This window comes from Hoplias malabaricus, chromosome 1, assembly GCF_029633855.1.
Source record: "Hoplias malabaricus isolate fHopMal1 chromosome 1, fHopMal1.hap1, whole genome shotgun sequence".
Classification (NCBI taxonomy): Eukaryota; Metazoa; Chordata; class Actinopteri; order Characiformes; family Erythrinidae; genus Hoplias; species Hoplias malabaricus.
The window spans coordinates 2,189,915-2,206,956 of record NC_089800.1 but is presented as its reverse complement, the minus strand read 5'-3'; the positions used below and the strand labels follow the sequence as shown (position 1 = coordinate 2,206,956).

Genomic DNA, 17,042 nt, shown 5'->3' with positions numbered 1-17,042 from the left:
ACCTGTGTTTATTGCTATTCCTTACTTACCTTTGTACGTGTGTTTTATAATACAGGATGAAAGATATTCCTCTCTGTGTCCTGACAGACACCCAGTGACAACTAGCTTTTCTGAACCAGTCTTCCTCAGAGGGTCTGACTCAGGTAAACGCTCTCCGTTCTTAAACCAGACGAACTGTGGAGAGCTGGGAGTGCAGTTCACAGCACAGGTCAGATTCACAGTGTCTCCCTCCTTTAGAGTCCGGTCTCCAGAAGAACTGAACATCCACAGCTCCAGAGCTTTCAGAGAGTGGACAGGAGTCACATGAGGAAACGAAGGGTAAGAGTTCATTACCACATTACAGTATTCTGTCTTTCACACACACACACTGCCTGGCCACTTTATCAGAAACCCCTCTCTGATTAATGACAGTGTGTCGTCCAGTCATTGGCCCTTCATCAGAGTTCAGCTCCTGACCACAGAGCCACTCATGACTGGATATTTTTGGTTTATTAACCATTCTCAACTCCAAAGTAAAAATTGCACACACACAATCACACACACACACACAAAGCCATGTCAGTGTCAGTGTGGAGCTGAGAATTTCCAAAGTATTTGTAGAGAATGGTCCTGTGTTCAGAAACTGATCAGTGATGAAGGGGGCTCTGGTAAACAGAGGGGGTACAGTCAGGGGGTGTTTCTAATAAAGTGGAGTTTTTTTAGATTAAAAATGTAGAGGTTTATTACAATTTTAATATTTACCTGTTACGTCAAGACAAGGCAAGGTCTTAATTTTAGATAAAAAATGTAGAGCTTTATTATGTTATTAATATTTACCTGTTACACTAAGAGTTGCTCCATGGACACCTGTCCCTCTGCTGTGATCAGTTATAAATCTGAACCTATATCCTCCAGAGTGAGAGAACTGTACATTTCTGATTAATAAAGTACAGTTGGATGTTTTGTCTCCAACAAACTCAAAGCCTCCTGTAGCAGTGGGAGAGTTACTGTCATAAACGTACGGTGAGACTGTACAGAGTGATTCAGTGTTTGTGTTGTTTGAGCACCAGCGAACTCTCTGTACCTCACGTACTGAACCAGGATATGAATAAGTACAGGAGATACTGACACTGGAGCCTCTCACAGCACAGATCGGCTCAGAGTAAATCACCCCCCATTCACTGGAGTCTGAGAAAACACCTGGAGAAGAATCAGAGAGGAGAGGAGGGTGAAGATTAACAGAAATTTGAGATCAAATCCAGTGTTGATAGTGTAAGCGGCCGCCCACGCTGTGGTCCTCCCGGTTTTCGGTGCAGAATCCTGATTATTATTATTTCTGAAGTATTCCTATATTCTCCTATTCTTCCTATAGTCTTTAAATAAAGTGTGTGTGTGTGTGTGTGTGTGTGTGTGTGTGTGTGTGTGAGTGTGTGTGTGTAAATAAAATAATAATAATTTATTTTGTTTTGAGATATTGTTTCTTCATTTATTACTTATTTCTTTTGAGAATTTACTTCCACTTTCAGTGTTATATACCTTTATAGTCACAAGCTGTTACCTCTCACCACATCAGACCTGGTTCAAGCCCCACTACTTAAACATAGAACAAAAAGTAAGAAAATCTGTGTTTGGTAAATTATTTCTTTGTTGTAACAATGCTTCTTGGCAAATTGTTCAGGGGTGCAACCCACACACTCAGCTCTACTGCTCCTCCCACACACTCAGCTCTACTGCTCCTCCCACACACTCAGCTCTACTGCTCCTCCCACACACTCAGCTCCACTGCTCCTCCCACAAATGCATGTTCCTTACAAACGTGGCACCATTGAAAAGGGAAATTAACAGGTTTTCAACGGTATAAGATTTATTGCCAAGAAGCTCTGTTACAACAAAGAAATAATCTACTAAACACACATTTCCTTACATTTTGTGCTATGTTTATACGGTTAATCTATTTGTCTTTGGGTTTATTACCATCTGAGTTACAACTCTGTATCCGGATAGCTGACCCATTACAGATAGAAAATCTAAGAGGTTCCTTAAAAGTAGAAATAAACATGTGTCCTGAGCCCGTCCTCACATTGGTGTTCCTGTAAAATAACTACTGTAAAATTACTCCTGTAAACAACTGCTTAAGTTGAAGAACAAATATCACAATATTCAGCTTCTCTCAGCACGGGAACTGAAGCATGTACAGCTCTGTTCTGTTCTATTTCTGGATCATTCTGCTCTACAGTAAAAAGCTGAAGCTCCAGAGTCAGAGGTGTGACCTGATCCCAAAGCAGCACGGTGTAAAGTGTGAGGCAGGTCGGCAGAATACATGTGCTGAGTAGTTTTAATGGGTTAACCATCTTTGAAACTGTCTATAAAAAATATTAATTGGTTAAAAATCAACATTATTGATTTCCTGAAAAGAGACTTCTCCACCCTCCTCTATAAGGAACATGTGAGAAACTGAAAGAGCAGCAATAATTCACACCGCTCAGTGTGGACTTTACACTTTTACTCCAGTGGACTTTTGGTAAACTGCGTTATCAACTGATAAACTGTATCAAAGCCGTCATTATTTGATTCTTCCACTAAATACATTGATTTTAATTGATGACCTTTAGGACGCTCTACCTGTTCCTGAAAGCTATAAACTAATAGAGCAGTAATAATTCATACCGGTCAGTGTGAGCAGGGTCAGTGCTGAAAGGTGCAGAGTTTTCATCTCTCTCTCCTCTGAAGAACCAGACTAATGCAGCTACACGATCTACGCTTTACTTAAAGAAGCTGTGCTTTGAAACATCAGGAAACTGCTTCTGAAAGAAGAAGTTTGAAACCAGAAACATGGTAAACTGTCTCTCACTGCTGACCATCACAGAAACAGCTGGAGGTGTGAGTTCACATCACATTTACATTTTCACAGTGACCTCAGCTGATGTAGAGATATTTATTGAAGCTTAAACACAGAGCAACATAAGTATCATAAGTGAGCAACAAAGAACAGTTAAGAAAGTCATTTTTAAGTTTTCTATAAAGTAAAGCTCACATGAGATATAGAATCAAACAGCTGTATTGTCCCTGAATGAACCAGGTTATGCTCCATAGAGTGGGTCCCATACCTGGGAGAATCTATGTTCAGAACTGGTTTGGTAAAGAACCTCTGACACATCCAGGCCTCTAGGTGTCAGTGTGATTCACCTCAACCCTAGTGATCGTGACTGCTGTAAGTTTTCACTCTCTTGCGGCGCGTCTGAAACTGTGCCCTAAATTTCAGTGCACTCAAACAATCCCACAATGCACCACACTGACTAGTGTACAACTGATGTCCCCTAGCGGACAGTGGATACCCAAACCTAATTTCTCCTCCTTCTCTGTGATTGGCTGGATGTAAATAAGGGGTCAGATTTTAGGAGTCTGAACAGCGAGGCCAGGGCCGTGTGAATAATGCAGAGGGTTTGTTGAACCGAGACGAAACCTGACGCTCCACCCGTCAGAGCGAGGAATGCAGGAGTGGGCACTGTGTCCAGAGTCTGTTCAAAACGAACCCGGTCCAGATCTTACATTCCTACAACATGTTTACAAAGCTCAGGTCAAACCGATTACTCAGAGGACTGTTAACCCTTACACCTCGGTTATTAATCTGGAGCTGTGGATGTCTTGCTCTGATCAATCTTCCTGTAAAGATGATTAATATGTGACATCTTCAGTGGTAAAATATGCTCAGAGTGCATGAAGGGAAGGAGCAGAAAAAAAATAAGCAGAGCACTTAGTGCACCACAATGGGCCCCAGTAGTGCGCCAAAACCTATGATGTAATGATATAAGAACACATCTTAAAACACGTTATTGAATTTTCTTGCTCTAAAGGCACATCATCATAATTAATCGCAAGAAACAGCACCCAAGAGGGCACTCAGTTATTTATTTGCCTTATGAATGGCAGCCAATAGGGCACTTTGTCTTGTTTTTGCCACCCTAGAGGGCACTTTAGCTACGTTTTTTCAACCATGGGACCACAACCTCACCATGTACCCACTGTTATTATTTCTTCCTAATTACCATGAGTTCAGACCTGACAATGTGCTTTAAAATGCACATAGATGTGCGAGAAGAGCTTGGAATAGTTAAGAATTTAGCAAAAAGCTTATTGAAATTACATTAATCTGTGGAAATGAATATTAATCTTCATCTAGCAGGCCACAGCCCCTTATAATACGCAGTGTAACAGAGGGGAGACTATCAGTGCGGTTGCTAACGCCCTCTGGGTAAAAGAATCCCTACAGGTTTCTGCATTTTTAATGAGCTCTATTTTCCATCGTCAGGAGACGGCTTGTCCCTGATCAGGTGACTCCTCACAAGCTGCAGGAAACTAATGTGTTGGAAAATATTGAATTACTAATATTTGTAGATAACTTTGCAGTTTTTGAATGATATTTTACAACCAGGTGTTAGCTGATGCTAACGCTAATGCTAACACTGATGCTAACACTAATCCTAATCCCAAAGCTAACCCTAACCCTAAAACTTAACCTAAATCTTAAACTTGACACTAATCTCACTCTGTGACGACAGAAGTGATCCAGGTTACAGATAATGGATGAATTAATGAATGAAGTAAGTACGCAAATAGTACGCACACCCCCCCACACCATCACATCAGTGGCTAAATAGCACCAAAATGGTCTTGTTAATGCTGTGTTTGTGCAAATAAAAGAAATATTTGTGCTCTTATACTTATCAACAAGCAACATTTATTTGAGTCAGTGAAGTCACCCAGCCCGACATCAAGCTACAATTCACACCTATTCATTAGTGCTGTGTTAAACGTGAACCGTGGTTTGTTCTTTCACTGAAGCACAAATGCAGCACTAAATATTGAAACCACTTTGGTGTGATTTGGCCACTGGGTCAAACTTTGAGGCTGGGTGATGTCACTGACTCATGAATTTTGCTGACCCTATATTCTCATGAATTAAAAAATATTTCTTTCTATTCCTGTATATAACAAATATTTCTTTACAAAGTACAAATGAGCACAAACGCAGCACTAATGAAAGGTTTTTATTCAACTCCTGAGCATATGAAGAGGCCAGCTGTAACAGCATTTAATCCCAGGGGGGTTTATCCACTCTAGCCTGGGTTTGGCCTCAGTTATGGTGACATTAGAATGTGTAGATCTTCCAAAGACACAGAGTGTCTGTGTGTGTGTGTGTGTGTGTGTGTGTGTGTGTGTGTGTAAACGTTAAAGAAGCAAGATTCATGAAATAAAGGGGTGTCTGTAAACCCCTCAAAATCCTGACAGAACTGAGGGCCACACCAGGGTTGAGTTGCACGAGTCGTTCTCCCGCGTCCGAACAATAACGCCAGCTCCGCTCTCCACTGCGGCTGCTTAAGTATTCATGAGGTAATCCACACCTATTTCCAGGTAACCGATGCTGAGGTCCTGAACCATGACTGTGTGTGTGTGTGTGTGTGTGTTTGTGTGGGGGTGGGTGTTTGTGATCAGCAGTGTAACTGTTGCTCTCTTTCTCCAGTTCAGTTACCAGGCAGCGTTTTCTGAACACATATGATGCCATGAAGTAGCTCTAAGCTGCAGCTGGACTTTAAACACCAATATTTCCCAGAATTTACCATTGAGTGATGTTTGGACACTTTTACACATGGACCTCTGACACTTCTGAGACCCTCAGAGTCTTAAACTAGAGCAGGATCCTGTTGATGGTGGCTTGAGGAAACTCCTATTTTTTTTTTTAACAGGACTCTTACCACTTCTCTTTTTGGCGCAGACTTCAGAAGGAATCATCATGAATCCACTGTTTAAGGTGTACAAGAGCAAGGTCATGAAAACCTTTAACCCAGACGCAGAGGAAGACCCAGTTGAAGAGGTAAGTTGGCCTTAAATGTGATGTTCACAACTGTAATTAAAAAAAAAAAAACCTGTGTATAAAGCTCTGAGTGTGTGTCCTCTCCATGTGCTGCTCTGGAAACCGCTCTAATGTGTTTACGAAGCCCCAGTGTCTGTAAATGGGTAAAAAAACAAAGTGTCTGGGTCCGGTGCTAGGCTTTATCTCTCTCTGCTGGTTTTTAGACAACGGAGAGACTCCAAACACTGAAAAGCACCAACCGAGATGAGGATGTTGCTCTATTCCTGCTCCATAGAGGGATAACACTGACTTATTTTTGGTGTTTTGGATCATTTAAGGTTTAAATGTCTTTGAATTCAGGAGAACACTAACTGCATGAAAGCAACACAGAGCAAAACTGCTTCAAAACAAAACAACTAAAGTTACAAATGAGTTTCTATGGTAATTCAAACATTGAATAAAAGACTGAACTTCTGAACATAAACAAACCAGAGAGAACTGCAGTTCCACACAATCGTAGATGTACTTTTAAGCATCAGGAGTCGCTGGTTAAGCCTGTGTGATCAAACAGCGAGACAGCGAGAAAATGAAGTCATGTTCAGCATTGCTTCAGTACTCTGCTCTGTGTTTGTTTTGTTTTATGAGAACAGACAAAGTAGAAAAGGAGATACCATTATTTAAATGTGATTTGAAAAATCCGGCTCCCGAGAGTGAACGTGGATGTAAAAAGAGGATGTATGGTCATCCTTTAAGAAGTGCCCAGTGTTGTGGTCAGACAGATTGCTGCTGGTTTGAGTCGCAACTGTTTGAGGGCATAGTTCTTCAAGGCCTCTTGGAACTTGATGCCAAACTGTATCCTCAGTACCATCCCAAATTTTATCCAGGACAACGGAGAGTGGACAGTGCAGTTCATTTCACGCAGACACTGGAGCAGTCGGCCTCGTCTCTGAAACCGAGACAGCTGCAGATTAGCAGGCAGCGAAGTTTCCACAAACTGTCCATATGTTTATGGATGTCAACGTGTAGAAGACGAGAACAGGGTTTAGGGCCTGATTTGTAAATATACATCTATTATAAGTTACATGCAGCTATTTTATTCCGTTATTAATCTAAATATATTTAGTTATGATTATTAATTACTGAGAAGTAACTAAGGATTGGGAAAGTGAAGATATCGAGGGTGAACTACGGGTTATTGTGTTCTCTCTGTGGTGTAAAAATAAAAACACTGCTTCTGTAGAGGCCGACATAAATTATTAATAATGTTAGTGTTAGCCACTGACAACCTTATGTCACCTTACCTTTCTAAAACCTTCATTGTCTTCTCTGTGGCTGCTGTTCTTTTGGGTTGTGTTTGTTGGTTTGACTTTAAAACACTCTGGACATTTACGTTTTTATTTCACTTTGTCTGCCCGGGCTCGATGTAGTTCAGTTTTTGTTGGTCACAAACAGAGGAGGGAAGAGTAGACAAAAATTGTACTCAGGTAAGAATACTGTTACTTTAGAACAATATAACTCAAGTTAAAATAAAAAGTAGCCACCCAATTAATTACTTGAGTAAGAGTAAAAACTACTAAATGAAAAAAAAAAATACTCAAGTACTGAGTAACTGCTGAGTAACCTCTTTGTTTAATAATCAGGACGTCAAATAATACACACGAGTGCACACAAATATTAAACAGCAACAAACAAATTCAGAGCCAGAGAATAGCTCTTAAACGATTAACAATGATAAATTAAATCTTTACAAACTAACAAATAAAATTCAGCCAAAATAACTTTGTTAACAAAACAACTGGCTCAATAGTTACAGGTTACAAGGAATGAGAACAAGAGGGAAAAAGGCCGTCTGTACTAGTGATGTGTCGGTCGCGAACGAACCGGTTCAAAGAGCCGGCTCTTGTAAGTGAATCTTGTAAGGCCAATCTGCCTTCCAAAAAATAGTTGAAGAAAATGTTAAATCAGTTAAATGTTTGTTGACAGTTGTGGTTGTTTTAATCACTACCGTTGAATGCTGCTGTTTTGCACTTTGCATAGTATTTGTTTATTTTATTTCCCAGAAATGGATGAATATTTAATTTAATAAGCTGTAATATCTACCTTCTGGGTTCCATTGGCTGTATTTCAGATTTTACAAGTGATTTTTTATTAAGGTGTTTAAATAAAAATACAGTTATTTATACAATTGAATGTGTGAGTGCAATCAGTGAGTTATTACAAGACAGCCATAAAAACAATTGGCCGTTGCAACACTATTTATCCATCCATCCATCCATCCATTATCTGTAACCGCTTATCCAATTTAGGGTCGCGGGGGGTCCAGAGCCTACCTGGAATCATCGGGCGCAAGGCGGGAATACACCCTGGAGGGGACGCCAGTCCTTCACAGGGCAACACATTCACTCACACCTACGGACACTTTCGAATCGCCAATCCACCTGCAACGTGTGTTTTTGGACTGTGGGAGGAAACCGGAGCACCCGGAGGAAACCCACGCGGACACGGGGAGAACACACCAACTCCTCACAGACAGTCACCCGGAGCGGGAATCGAACCCACAACCTCCAGGTTCCTGGAGCTGTGTGACTGCGACACTACCTGCTGCACCACCGTGTCGCCCCAACACTATTTATTATTTTTAATATTGAAAAATAATATTGTGTCCATATCGTCATGTAAAATGTAGGTAATATTGTTCTGTACCAGTGGAAATAAGTGGTAAAACAAAGAGCCATTTAGGAGCCGAAAGAGCCGGCTCCCCAAAAAGAGCCGAAATTCCCATCACGAGAATGTACATATGTTCATATAAACCATTTTAAACCTGTGTGTTTGCAGCGGGGATTTTGTGTGCGGTCACGTGACGGCTCGGCTCTGTTTGATTAGTGAAACCGAGTCAAACGGCGATAGTGGCTACCAAGCAAAACAATGAGTTGGTGCATAGGACAGATATCTAGATAAATATAAGTAGAGAGTAGCGAGAAGAATGTACCTCAATGTAACGGAGTAAAAGTACCGCTTCTCCTTCACAAATTTACTCAAGTAAAAAATATCTTGCCTGAAAACTACTCTCATAAGCACAAATTACTCAAGTAAATGTAACAGAGTAAATGTAGTGCGTTACTGCTCACCTCTGGTCACCAGTTACCAGTGTAAAAAAGCCTTAAGCCTGGCCTCAACTCAAACCCTAGCTTTAACTCTAGCTCTGTGAGTTATTAAAGGTCAGAAATAGGATATTTTTCACATGGGACAAGTGGATTTACTGGAACAATGCCACAGCGTCTTCTAACAACTATTATGAAATTTAGTCCGTGCACAACATTTCAAGTGTTGCAAATATCTGTGGTGCCAATTTCCTTCCTCTGGGCACTGGTTTTCTTAGACTTTTTAATCCTTGGATCTATTTTGCGAAGACTATCTTGACGTGGAAGTGGAAAGAATTTGATTTGACTTCAGCAGCAAGTTTTAAAAAACTACTACTAAACTCTAAACCGAACCTAAACTACACTCTTAACGACAGAAAATAAGGAAAAGTGTGGTTTAGCTTCTGGTGCTAATGATGTAGAGAGCCAGGCGATGCCATATGCCACCAGTAGGGGGCAATTGCCAGCTCTCAGAACTCCATTTCCCAGACTCCCCTGCACCAATCAGTACCGACTGGGGACACCTGCTTGATTCCTGTATAAAAGACCATCCAATACAGAGGGCTGCAGTGTTTAACCTTATTTAGTTGTTTGTTTGTTTGTTTGTTTTTTTTAGGGGTTGTTGGTGTGGTGCTTTGTAAAAGAAAAAGTGATCAGAAGTAAATGAAAGAGATAAATATAAAAAATCAAGAGAGCCAAAAGAGATGGCTGTAAAGGATTAAATATCTTTCAAAACAGGAGCCGATTTATGTTTGCTCTGTTCAACAGTGTGACATATCACACAAAAAAAATAAAAATAAAATAATACCTTCAACAAATATTTATTCCATCCCCACACTGTATCCATGATTATAAATATTTAATGTATGTATAATGTATATAATTGGGCACTTCTGCTCTTTTCTCACTTGTAATGGGTTCGCTCTGCACTTTGACCTGCCAACAATTACTGTAAAAAAACACGCTTCTAGTTTAAATGGTTTAAATTTAATTTACTGAGACTTTTATTTTGTCGTGACCTAGCATGGGCTCTTAGCGCATTTCACAATCAGGGAAAAGTGGCCCAAATCCTGTGTGAACTGCACAAATTGCTTTGAATCTGACTTTTTAAAATCATATTTGGGTCACTTTCATGTGTGGTACATCCTAACAATATCAGAGGTGTAAAATGGTGGTTCTGGTTGGGGTTTGTTACTGTGGCTGTTTCAGTCTGAATGGCTGATATATGCCGATTACATAAAAGAGCCACTAGATGGAGACATAGTATCAGGAGATTAGCGGCCGAACTTCTCCTCAGCCTTCCATTTCAGGGGGTAGAAATCCCAAGGGGGATGGGGTGAACGTATCCCCGCATCCTGGGAAAAACAGAGATTTGTCCCTCCAGTAATCATTGTATATTTAAGTATATAGAATTATATAATAATTAGCAATATAAATTAAAATATTAGTGCTAATTATAGACATAATTTTCATTTTTAGGTTTTGAAGGACTTCGTTACCCCTTCATCGGCCTCACAGTGGTTTGCTCCACTGCCTCCACTACCATCAAGATGGTTGCCAGTTGCGCGTGTTTTAAGTAATATGGGCTTTTGTCCTCGAGTTGTTTTGACACTTTGAATTGTTGGCCTCCTACACGCTGAACGATTCGATTCTTAGGAGTCGACTCCTCATGGAAAATAAGTTTAAACATTTATTTAAGACTTTACAGTAATAAAAAAAAAAAAATAGCTTTTCTAGTTGAAGATGACAAACAGAGAGTCTGTCTGTAACCATTATCCAGTTCAGGGCGGTGGAGGCTACTCAGAATCACCGGGTGCAAGGCAGGAACACATCCAGGAGGGGGCAGAGTTGACTCCATTATAGATAAAAAATCTCCTCACACTTCTAAAAGAAAACACTTTTTTTCTAGAATCAAGTGACAGCGGCAGATATTTTAATTTGCTTTTGTTTTATGTCTCTGTCGTTCTTCATTTTTCTTTTGCAGGATTAGAAACACACAAACAAAACATAACCAATGACACACCAATATATCTCATCCCCCTCAGGAATTGCTCTTGAGAAATGTTACTGTTTATTGCCAGTGTTGAAATGAAACGTGTGACTTGATCTGGGACTAAACTAACAAAAGTAAGTTCCCATCAGTTAAAGGGAACATCTATAATTGTTCCCACAACCAGACGCTGTTCTCTGGTTTGTTTACGTTCAGAAAAGTTATATTTCAGGGGGAAACGACTGTCTGTACGCGGCTGAAGTGTAAATTGTCTCTAAGTGTTTATTCACTGTTTGAATTCCCACAGAAACTCATTTGTGACTTGAGTTGTAGCCTTTCTCTCTGCGTTTACTTTCATGCAGTTAGCGCTCTCCTGAATTTAGAGTCAGTTCCACCTTAAGTAATGTAACTGTAACAGCAAAAATAAGTCAGTGTTACCCCCCATGGAGCAGGAATAGAGCAACATCCTCATCTCGGTTGGTGCTTTTCAGCGTTTGGAGTCTCTCCGTTGTCTAAAAACCTCCAGATGGTGTTTCTCTGCCGTGAGCAGAGAGAGAGAAAGCCTAGCACTGGACCTTTGTTTTTTACCCATTTACAGACACTGGGGCTTCGTAAACACTTTTTTAAAATTATACTTCACCTTCATTCAGACACATTCAGTGATAACTGAAGTTAGTCTGGTCTCAGTAAGGACAGTTCTCACATCACCTTCACTGTGCTCTCGGACCCTAGCCGTGAACCTCTATTGTAACTGCACCTTTCCTTGTCGCAGGTGTGTGAGGTGGCTGAAGACCTGACGCCAGTGCAGCCGGACGAAGGGCCAGTAACGGTCACTCAGCTCGCTAAAAGAGTAAGACAGTTCACACCAACCACTATTACACCCATAGACATCACCCTGTCTCCCTCTCTGTCTCTCTCTCTCTCTCTGGGTGAGTACGCTAGTCCTTCCTCTACCCCATAATGCAGCGAGGCATCTGTGAGCCAACATAAGGCAGTTAGTGTTCTCCTCTAAGCGTGCTGAGCTGTGCAGTGACAGCGGGTGCCTTTCTTTCAGATGCAGGGAGTCGGGGCCAAAGGCTGGAAAAATGTGACCTCTTTCTTCAACAAAGATGATGAGCATCAGCTTCTGGAGGCAGAGCCTGACCCCCAACCTGTACCTGACCAGTGAGTGACGTTAATTTCAACACATTCACCACAATTCATTCACTTCACACAGAGGTAGGAGGGGCACAAACAGAGCGGGGGCCCTCCATATGACAATCGGTCACAGGGCAGAACTGTTTAACACTAAGGGGTGGTTTCCCAGGCCATAATTAATCTTAGTCCTGGACCATATCCTGCTTTGAATGGAAGAACTCTATTCTAAATGTTTTGTGTAGTGAAGGACTAGGCTTAATCCCTTAATCTAATAGTTGAATAAATACTATATATATTTCTAGTAACTGCAATTCATACAGTTTATGTGCATTTTCTTGAGCAAATCAAAACAGGAACAGTTTAAACCTCCTCAGTTGTGCACCATTTGCCAAAGCTGCCTCCACCTTTCTTCCTCTGAGACACACACACACACACACACACACACAAACACATAATTATAAGTGATCATAACTAAATGATGTCACTATGAGCTGTCATTATCTTTCTGTTGTGTGGCTGACTTACTTTTAAACAGTTACTGCTGTGATTTTAGTGGGGCAAGGCAACATTCTCCTAGGGCACATGCTCCAGAAACTTGGGCTATTTACGTCCCTGGGGCACATGGTTCTGCACAGTGGAATTAAAGATAAAAGATGTGTTTCCTTTAAATCGGCCAGTGTAATTGTTTGTTTCTTGTTATTGTTATCTCTCCGCAGTCCGCTGGCCATGAAGCCAGAGGAGCCACCACGACCCAACAAACGAGGCACAGGATTCTGGGATAATTTTGCCACCAAGTGGCACCAGGCAGCCGCTATGAAACAGGCCGAGGAAGCATCTGCCTCAGGGACCGATGCAGGAGACGAGGGAGGGGCACAGCCTGGGCCGGAGGGGCAGGGCAGAGAGGAAGGGGATGAGGGAGGGATAGAGAACGAGGCAGGAGGAGAAGGAGGGGGGCGTGGCAACAGCTTCTCTAAGTACGCCTCTCTGGGAGGAGCTAACAATGACACTCCTTCCTTCAAGTGGAACTTTGTGACCGGAAAACTGGCCGAGCTCAAAGGCAAAAGCATGGCTAAGAGCAACTAGAGCCTCTGGCCTTTTTCACTCACCGTCCTGCTGCGTCCTCACACACTGCTCAGGGGTCCTTCTCCACACGCTCTGATCAGAGACGCTCGCTCTGAAGGCGGGTCGTTAACACAAATATCAAATGAAAAGGTTTAAAGAATGAATTTGTCCCAAAGTTATTTAAAGGTGATGTTTAATTTTAATCCTAAACACTTTTTATAAAATTCAGAGAATGTTTCCTCTCGGCTCTGTTTGTGCTGGAAAAAGCTCCAGTGTTTGTATGCAGCCCTGGCTCTGTAAATGGGAAACAAAGTAAGTGTCTTGGTACGAAATGCCTCAGGCCTCTCTCTCTCTCTCTCTCTCTGACACGGACATTTGGATGGTGGAGAGGCTCAGAATTTTGAAAAACATGAAAAGAGATGAGGACGTTGCTCTATTCTTGCTCTCTAAGTGAGTGACGGCTACAAATTACTTAAGGTGGAACTGACTCTAAATTTGTGAGAATGCTAACTCCATTACTGAAAGTGTTACAAAACTAAACAGCTCGAGTTACGAGTTTCTGTGGTAATTCACACAGTGAATAAAAGCCTACACTTCAGCTGCGTACAAATGACAGTCATTTTTCTCCTCAAACACACCGTTCCACCTTAAAATGGTTGACGTCAATGTCTTCCTCCCATGTACCAGTTAAAACTAGTGGAGAAAAAAAAAGCCCAAACAAACCTCAGCTAGAAAATATCAGCCAGCACCTGTATGTTCTGGAATATTATTCTGAGATTATTCGTCTGTTTATTCGTCAGATGTTTCTTACTAATCCGCTTTCTGTAAAAGTGTCTTAGAACATCCCCCAGCGCTCTCAGACCCAGAAATAACCCCTACGTCCACTAGATTTAACATGCCTTTATGTTTCATAGTGAATTCAAAGCAACCCCAAAGTAAACAAACGGCAGAGACATGTTCTGGAACTTTCTCTCTGAGCTGAACACCACAAAAAGATTCTTCTTTGTTTTTTGTCTGACATTTTATGAAGAAATAAAGCACTGTTGCAATACGGAACGGACAATATCATTTTTTCTATCTGTATCTTTACTGTTTACAGAATCTTTGGCTGCATCCGAAATCACATACTTGTACAGTGCGACCAATCGTGCAGTATCCACGCAACCTCAAACGCACTACGTCCGCCATCTTACCAATGTCCTTTGACCTATGACATCACAGCACCAACGACAAAAGTCCCACTAGTCGCTAAAAGCCCGGTTCGCCAACTCTATGGTTTTAATTTAGTATTTTTTGCTAAATTTACCGGGGCTCTTCCCCCATGGATTCTAACTCCACACTGAAACATCATCGTGCAGCAGCTCTGGAAAAACACACTCTGAAGAATGTATTAATTTTTTACCTCAGGAGAAATGTAAGTATCACTAGCCTTCACTTATAACAGCTTTAAAAATGCGCAAGTTACGTTAATATCACTTTAAACAACAAGCAAAATGGGTTTGTTGTTTTCCACAGAGTTACTCATAAAGTTTTTTTTATTTGTATTGTTCTATCATACACCTGTAAAATGCCAGCTCCCTGTTTCCCGCCATTTTTCTTTCTAAGCGCCGCAGCTCCAGTGGAATCATGGGATAGGACTGGAGTGTGCTGGGGCTGCATACTTCAACATCTCTCCCGATGAAGTACGTCACCCGGGGACTTTTCAGTCTTTTATGTATTCAGACGCCCTGGTCATTCTCGCGTACTGCTGTTGCGTACTGTTCAGTGTGAAGCACGCGATTTCGTACGCAGCCTTTGTCTCTCATTCTCAGCTCTGAGGGAGTAATGCATTAATCAAAGTGTGTTTTTATCACAGACATCATCAGCTCCACTGCATTTCTCCTTAAAGTCCTTCAGAAAGTTTGAACAGTCATTAATTAACGGCTCCTTTTTCCATATTACCACAAAAATACGATTCTTATTAAAACAACACAGAGGCACATTTCTCGGACTGGTGCAGCATCGCCGTTGCTCAAAAGGGGGCGCCATTACTTTTAAAGTAGATCAGCTTTATAGACATTTTCTCTCTCTCTCTCTCTCTCTCTCTCTCTCTCTCTCTCTCTCTCTGACACATGGCATTGAGCTCGGTGAATGTAGGTTCAATGGGACACATATACAGCTGGTGTCTACAGACTTTCATCTGTACATTCTCTTCCCTCCCTCTTTTCACCTGGAAACCAGTTACTTACAAGACAACCGCCACACAACACACAGACGCACATATAATCCGCAGACAGATATGCCCCGCAGCACTTGTGTGTGAAGTCGCGGCGTCTCTGACTCACACTGAAGTCCATCTGGAGGAAAGCTGTGTGAACCACACACACACACACACACTAACAATAACAGACCTCCTTAGACCAGGTGTGGCTCTCACAATGCTGCAGATGTTGCTGTTGTTGACCACTGACCTCTTCGACCGTTATTACACACACCTTCAGCTGCTTTAAAGTGAAGCCCCAAGACACAGCTTTAATCTCCACAGAGAAGCACTTTTCACTGCCAAGGGTCAGCTACAGCGTCGTAAACCCTCAAAGGTATTAAACGGGTTTTTAAAAATGGTATTTTTACATTTAAATCTCACTTTCAAAACTATTCCGAAGGATAGAGACACACTTTCCTTTATTTACTGTTCCTCCAAAATGAAGAAATGAAGCAGGTGCTGTGTCCACGCAAACGATAGCCTCAGATATCTCTAATGGCGTCTATAAGAGTAGTGCTACATGCTAACGCTGCTCTATTAAGGAGAATGCCATCAGATCCTCACAGCCATGTCTCAGCATCTAGTGGAGATTCGTTCAGAGACTGTTCTTGCAGTGAAAGGGGGAGAAAATCCCTGTCTAACTCCCTTCAGTTCAGTTCTTTAAATCTGTGAACGCTCCCCTATGTACAGGTATTTAAGTTCAGTAGGAGTTCAGTGCTCTTTCCGAAGGTCTTCCCCCACCCCCCTGAGCTCCAGGACTGTGGTTATGTTCATAATCTGTGCCTCAATCTCTGATGATAATCTTCAAGGTGGATTTTCACCTCCGCATTGGGCTGCTGCTGCCCCAAAGGGCTAATCACCACATTAACCCCCCTCCAAACCCCTTTAGAAGACCACCTCAGTCAGTCCCAGATTTGCCCCCCAGCTGCTCCAACCCCACCCCCCCCCCCCACCCCCCAATGCTGTTTCCCACTGAAACCTGACCCTCGTTCCTCCTGGGAACTCCTGTCCAAACACACTGGTTTGTGGGCAATCGCTAGCGTAACGAGTGCTGTGTTAAAAGCCATTTGCTGCTTTAAGTGAAGGACTCCCTCGAGGCCATTTTCCACCAGTCAATATTCAGCAGTGGTTCCTGACCACAGTTACTGACCTCTCTGTGTTTTCAAGCCTCTTATGAGACACTAAAGGCCTTGGGATTAGCATTAAATAGCCCATTATCTATTGTATATTCCTGTCCTTTACCAGGTTAGAAACACATTAGGGGTTACTTAGTCTTATTTTTTCAATCAATCGATCTATTAAAATGTATTTATGAACACATTCCACAACAGAAAGTCGTCACAACGCAACTTTACAGAGATCAGAGTCCAAGACTCCTATGAGTCGAGGGCCACAGTGTCAGGAAAAAGTCCCTCAGCGAAGAAGGTACCCACCCGTCCTCCTCGGGTCAACACCGGAGACACAACACATGCTGAGTTTAGTCACGTGAAGGTGAAATAAATGTTATGAAAATGTGAGAGGGTGCAGGATATGGCCATTGAGGCATTGGGTTTGAGAAATAGTGCAAAGCCCATTTGGGCTGAAACAACATCCCTGCATGACATTTCAGGGCACTATAGGAGAAACAAGGCCAAGCTCTAT

The 17,042-nt window shown here is 41.9% G+C and overlaps 1 protein-coding gene across 1 annotated transcript; it reads left to right on the top strand.

Annotated features, from left to right (window-relative positions):
• Positions 1–5,770: 5,770 nt before the first annotated feature.
• Positions 5,771–14,029, top strand: LOC136710656 (uncharacterized protein C1orf232). Its single transcript, XM_066686419.1, has 4 exons — positions 5,771–5,851; positions 11,733–11,810; positions 12,015–12,124; positions 12,814–14,029. The coding sequence occupies exons 1-4, from the start codon at positions 5,771–5,773 to the stop codon at positions 13,178–13,180; spliced, it is 636 nt and encodes a 211-aa protein (XP_066542516.1). The 3' UTR covers positions 13,181–14,029.
• Positions 14,030–17,042: the final 3,013 nt, after the last annotated feature.

What these genes read in the sequence shown, in the direction of transcription:
- LOC136710656 (XM_066686419.1), top strand. Translation starts at nt 5,771, where the DNA reads ATGAATCCACTGTTTAAGGTGTACAAGAGCAAGGTCATGAAAACCTTT. An exon ending in AGGAAGACCCAGTTGAAGAG is followed by an intron (nt 5,852 to 11,732) that starts GTAAGTTGGCCT and finishes TCCTTGTCGCAG; the next exon opens with GTGTGTGAGGTGGCTGAAGA. An exon ending in CCCCAACCTGTACCTGACCA is followed by an intron (nt 12,125 to 12,813) that starts GTGAGTGACGTT and finishes ATCTCTCCGCAG; the next exon opens with TCCGCTGGCCATGAAGCCAG.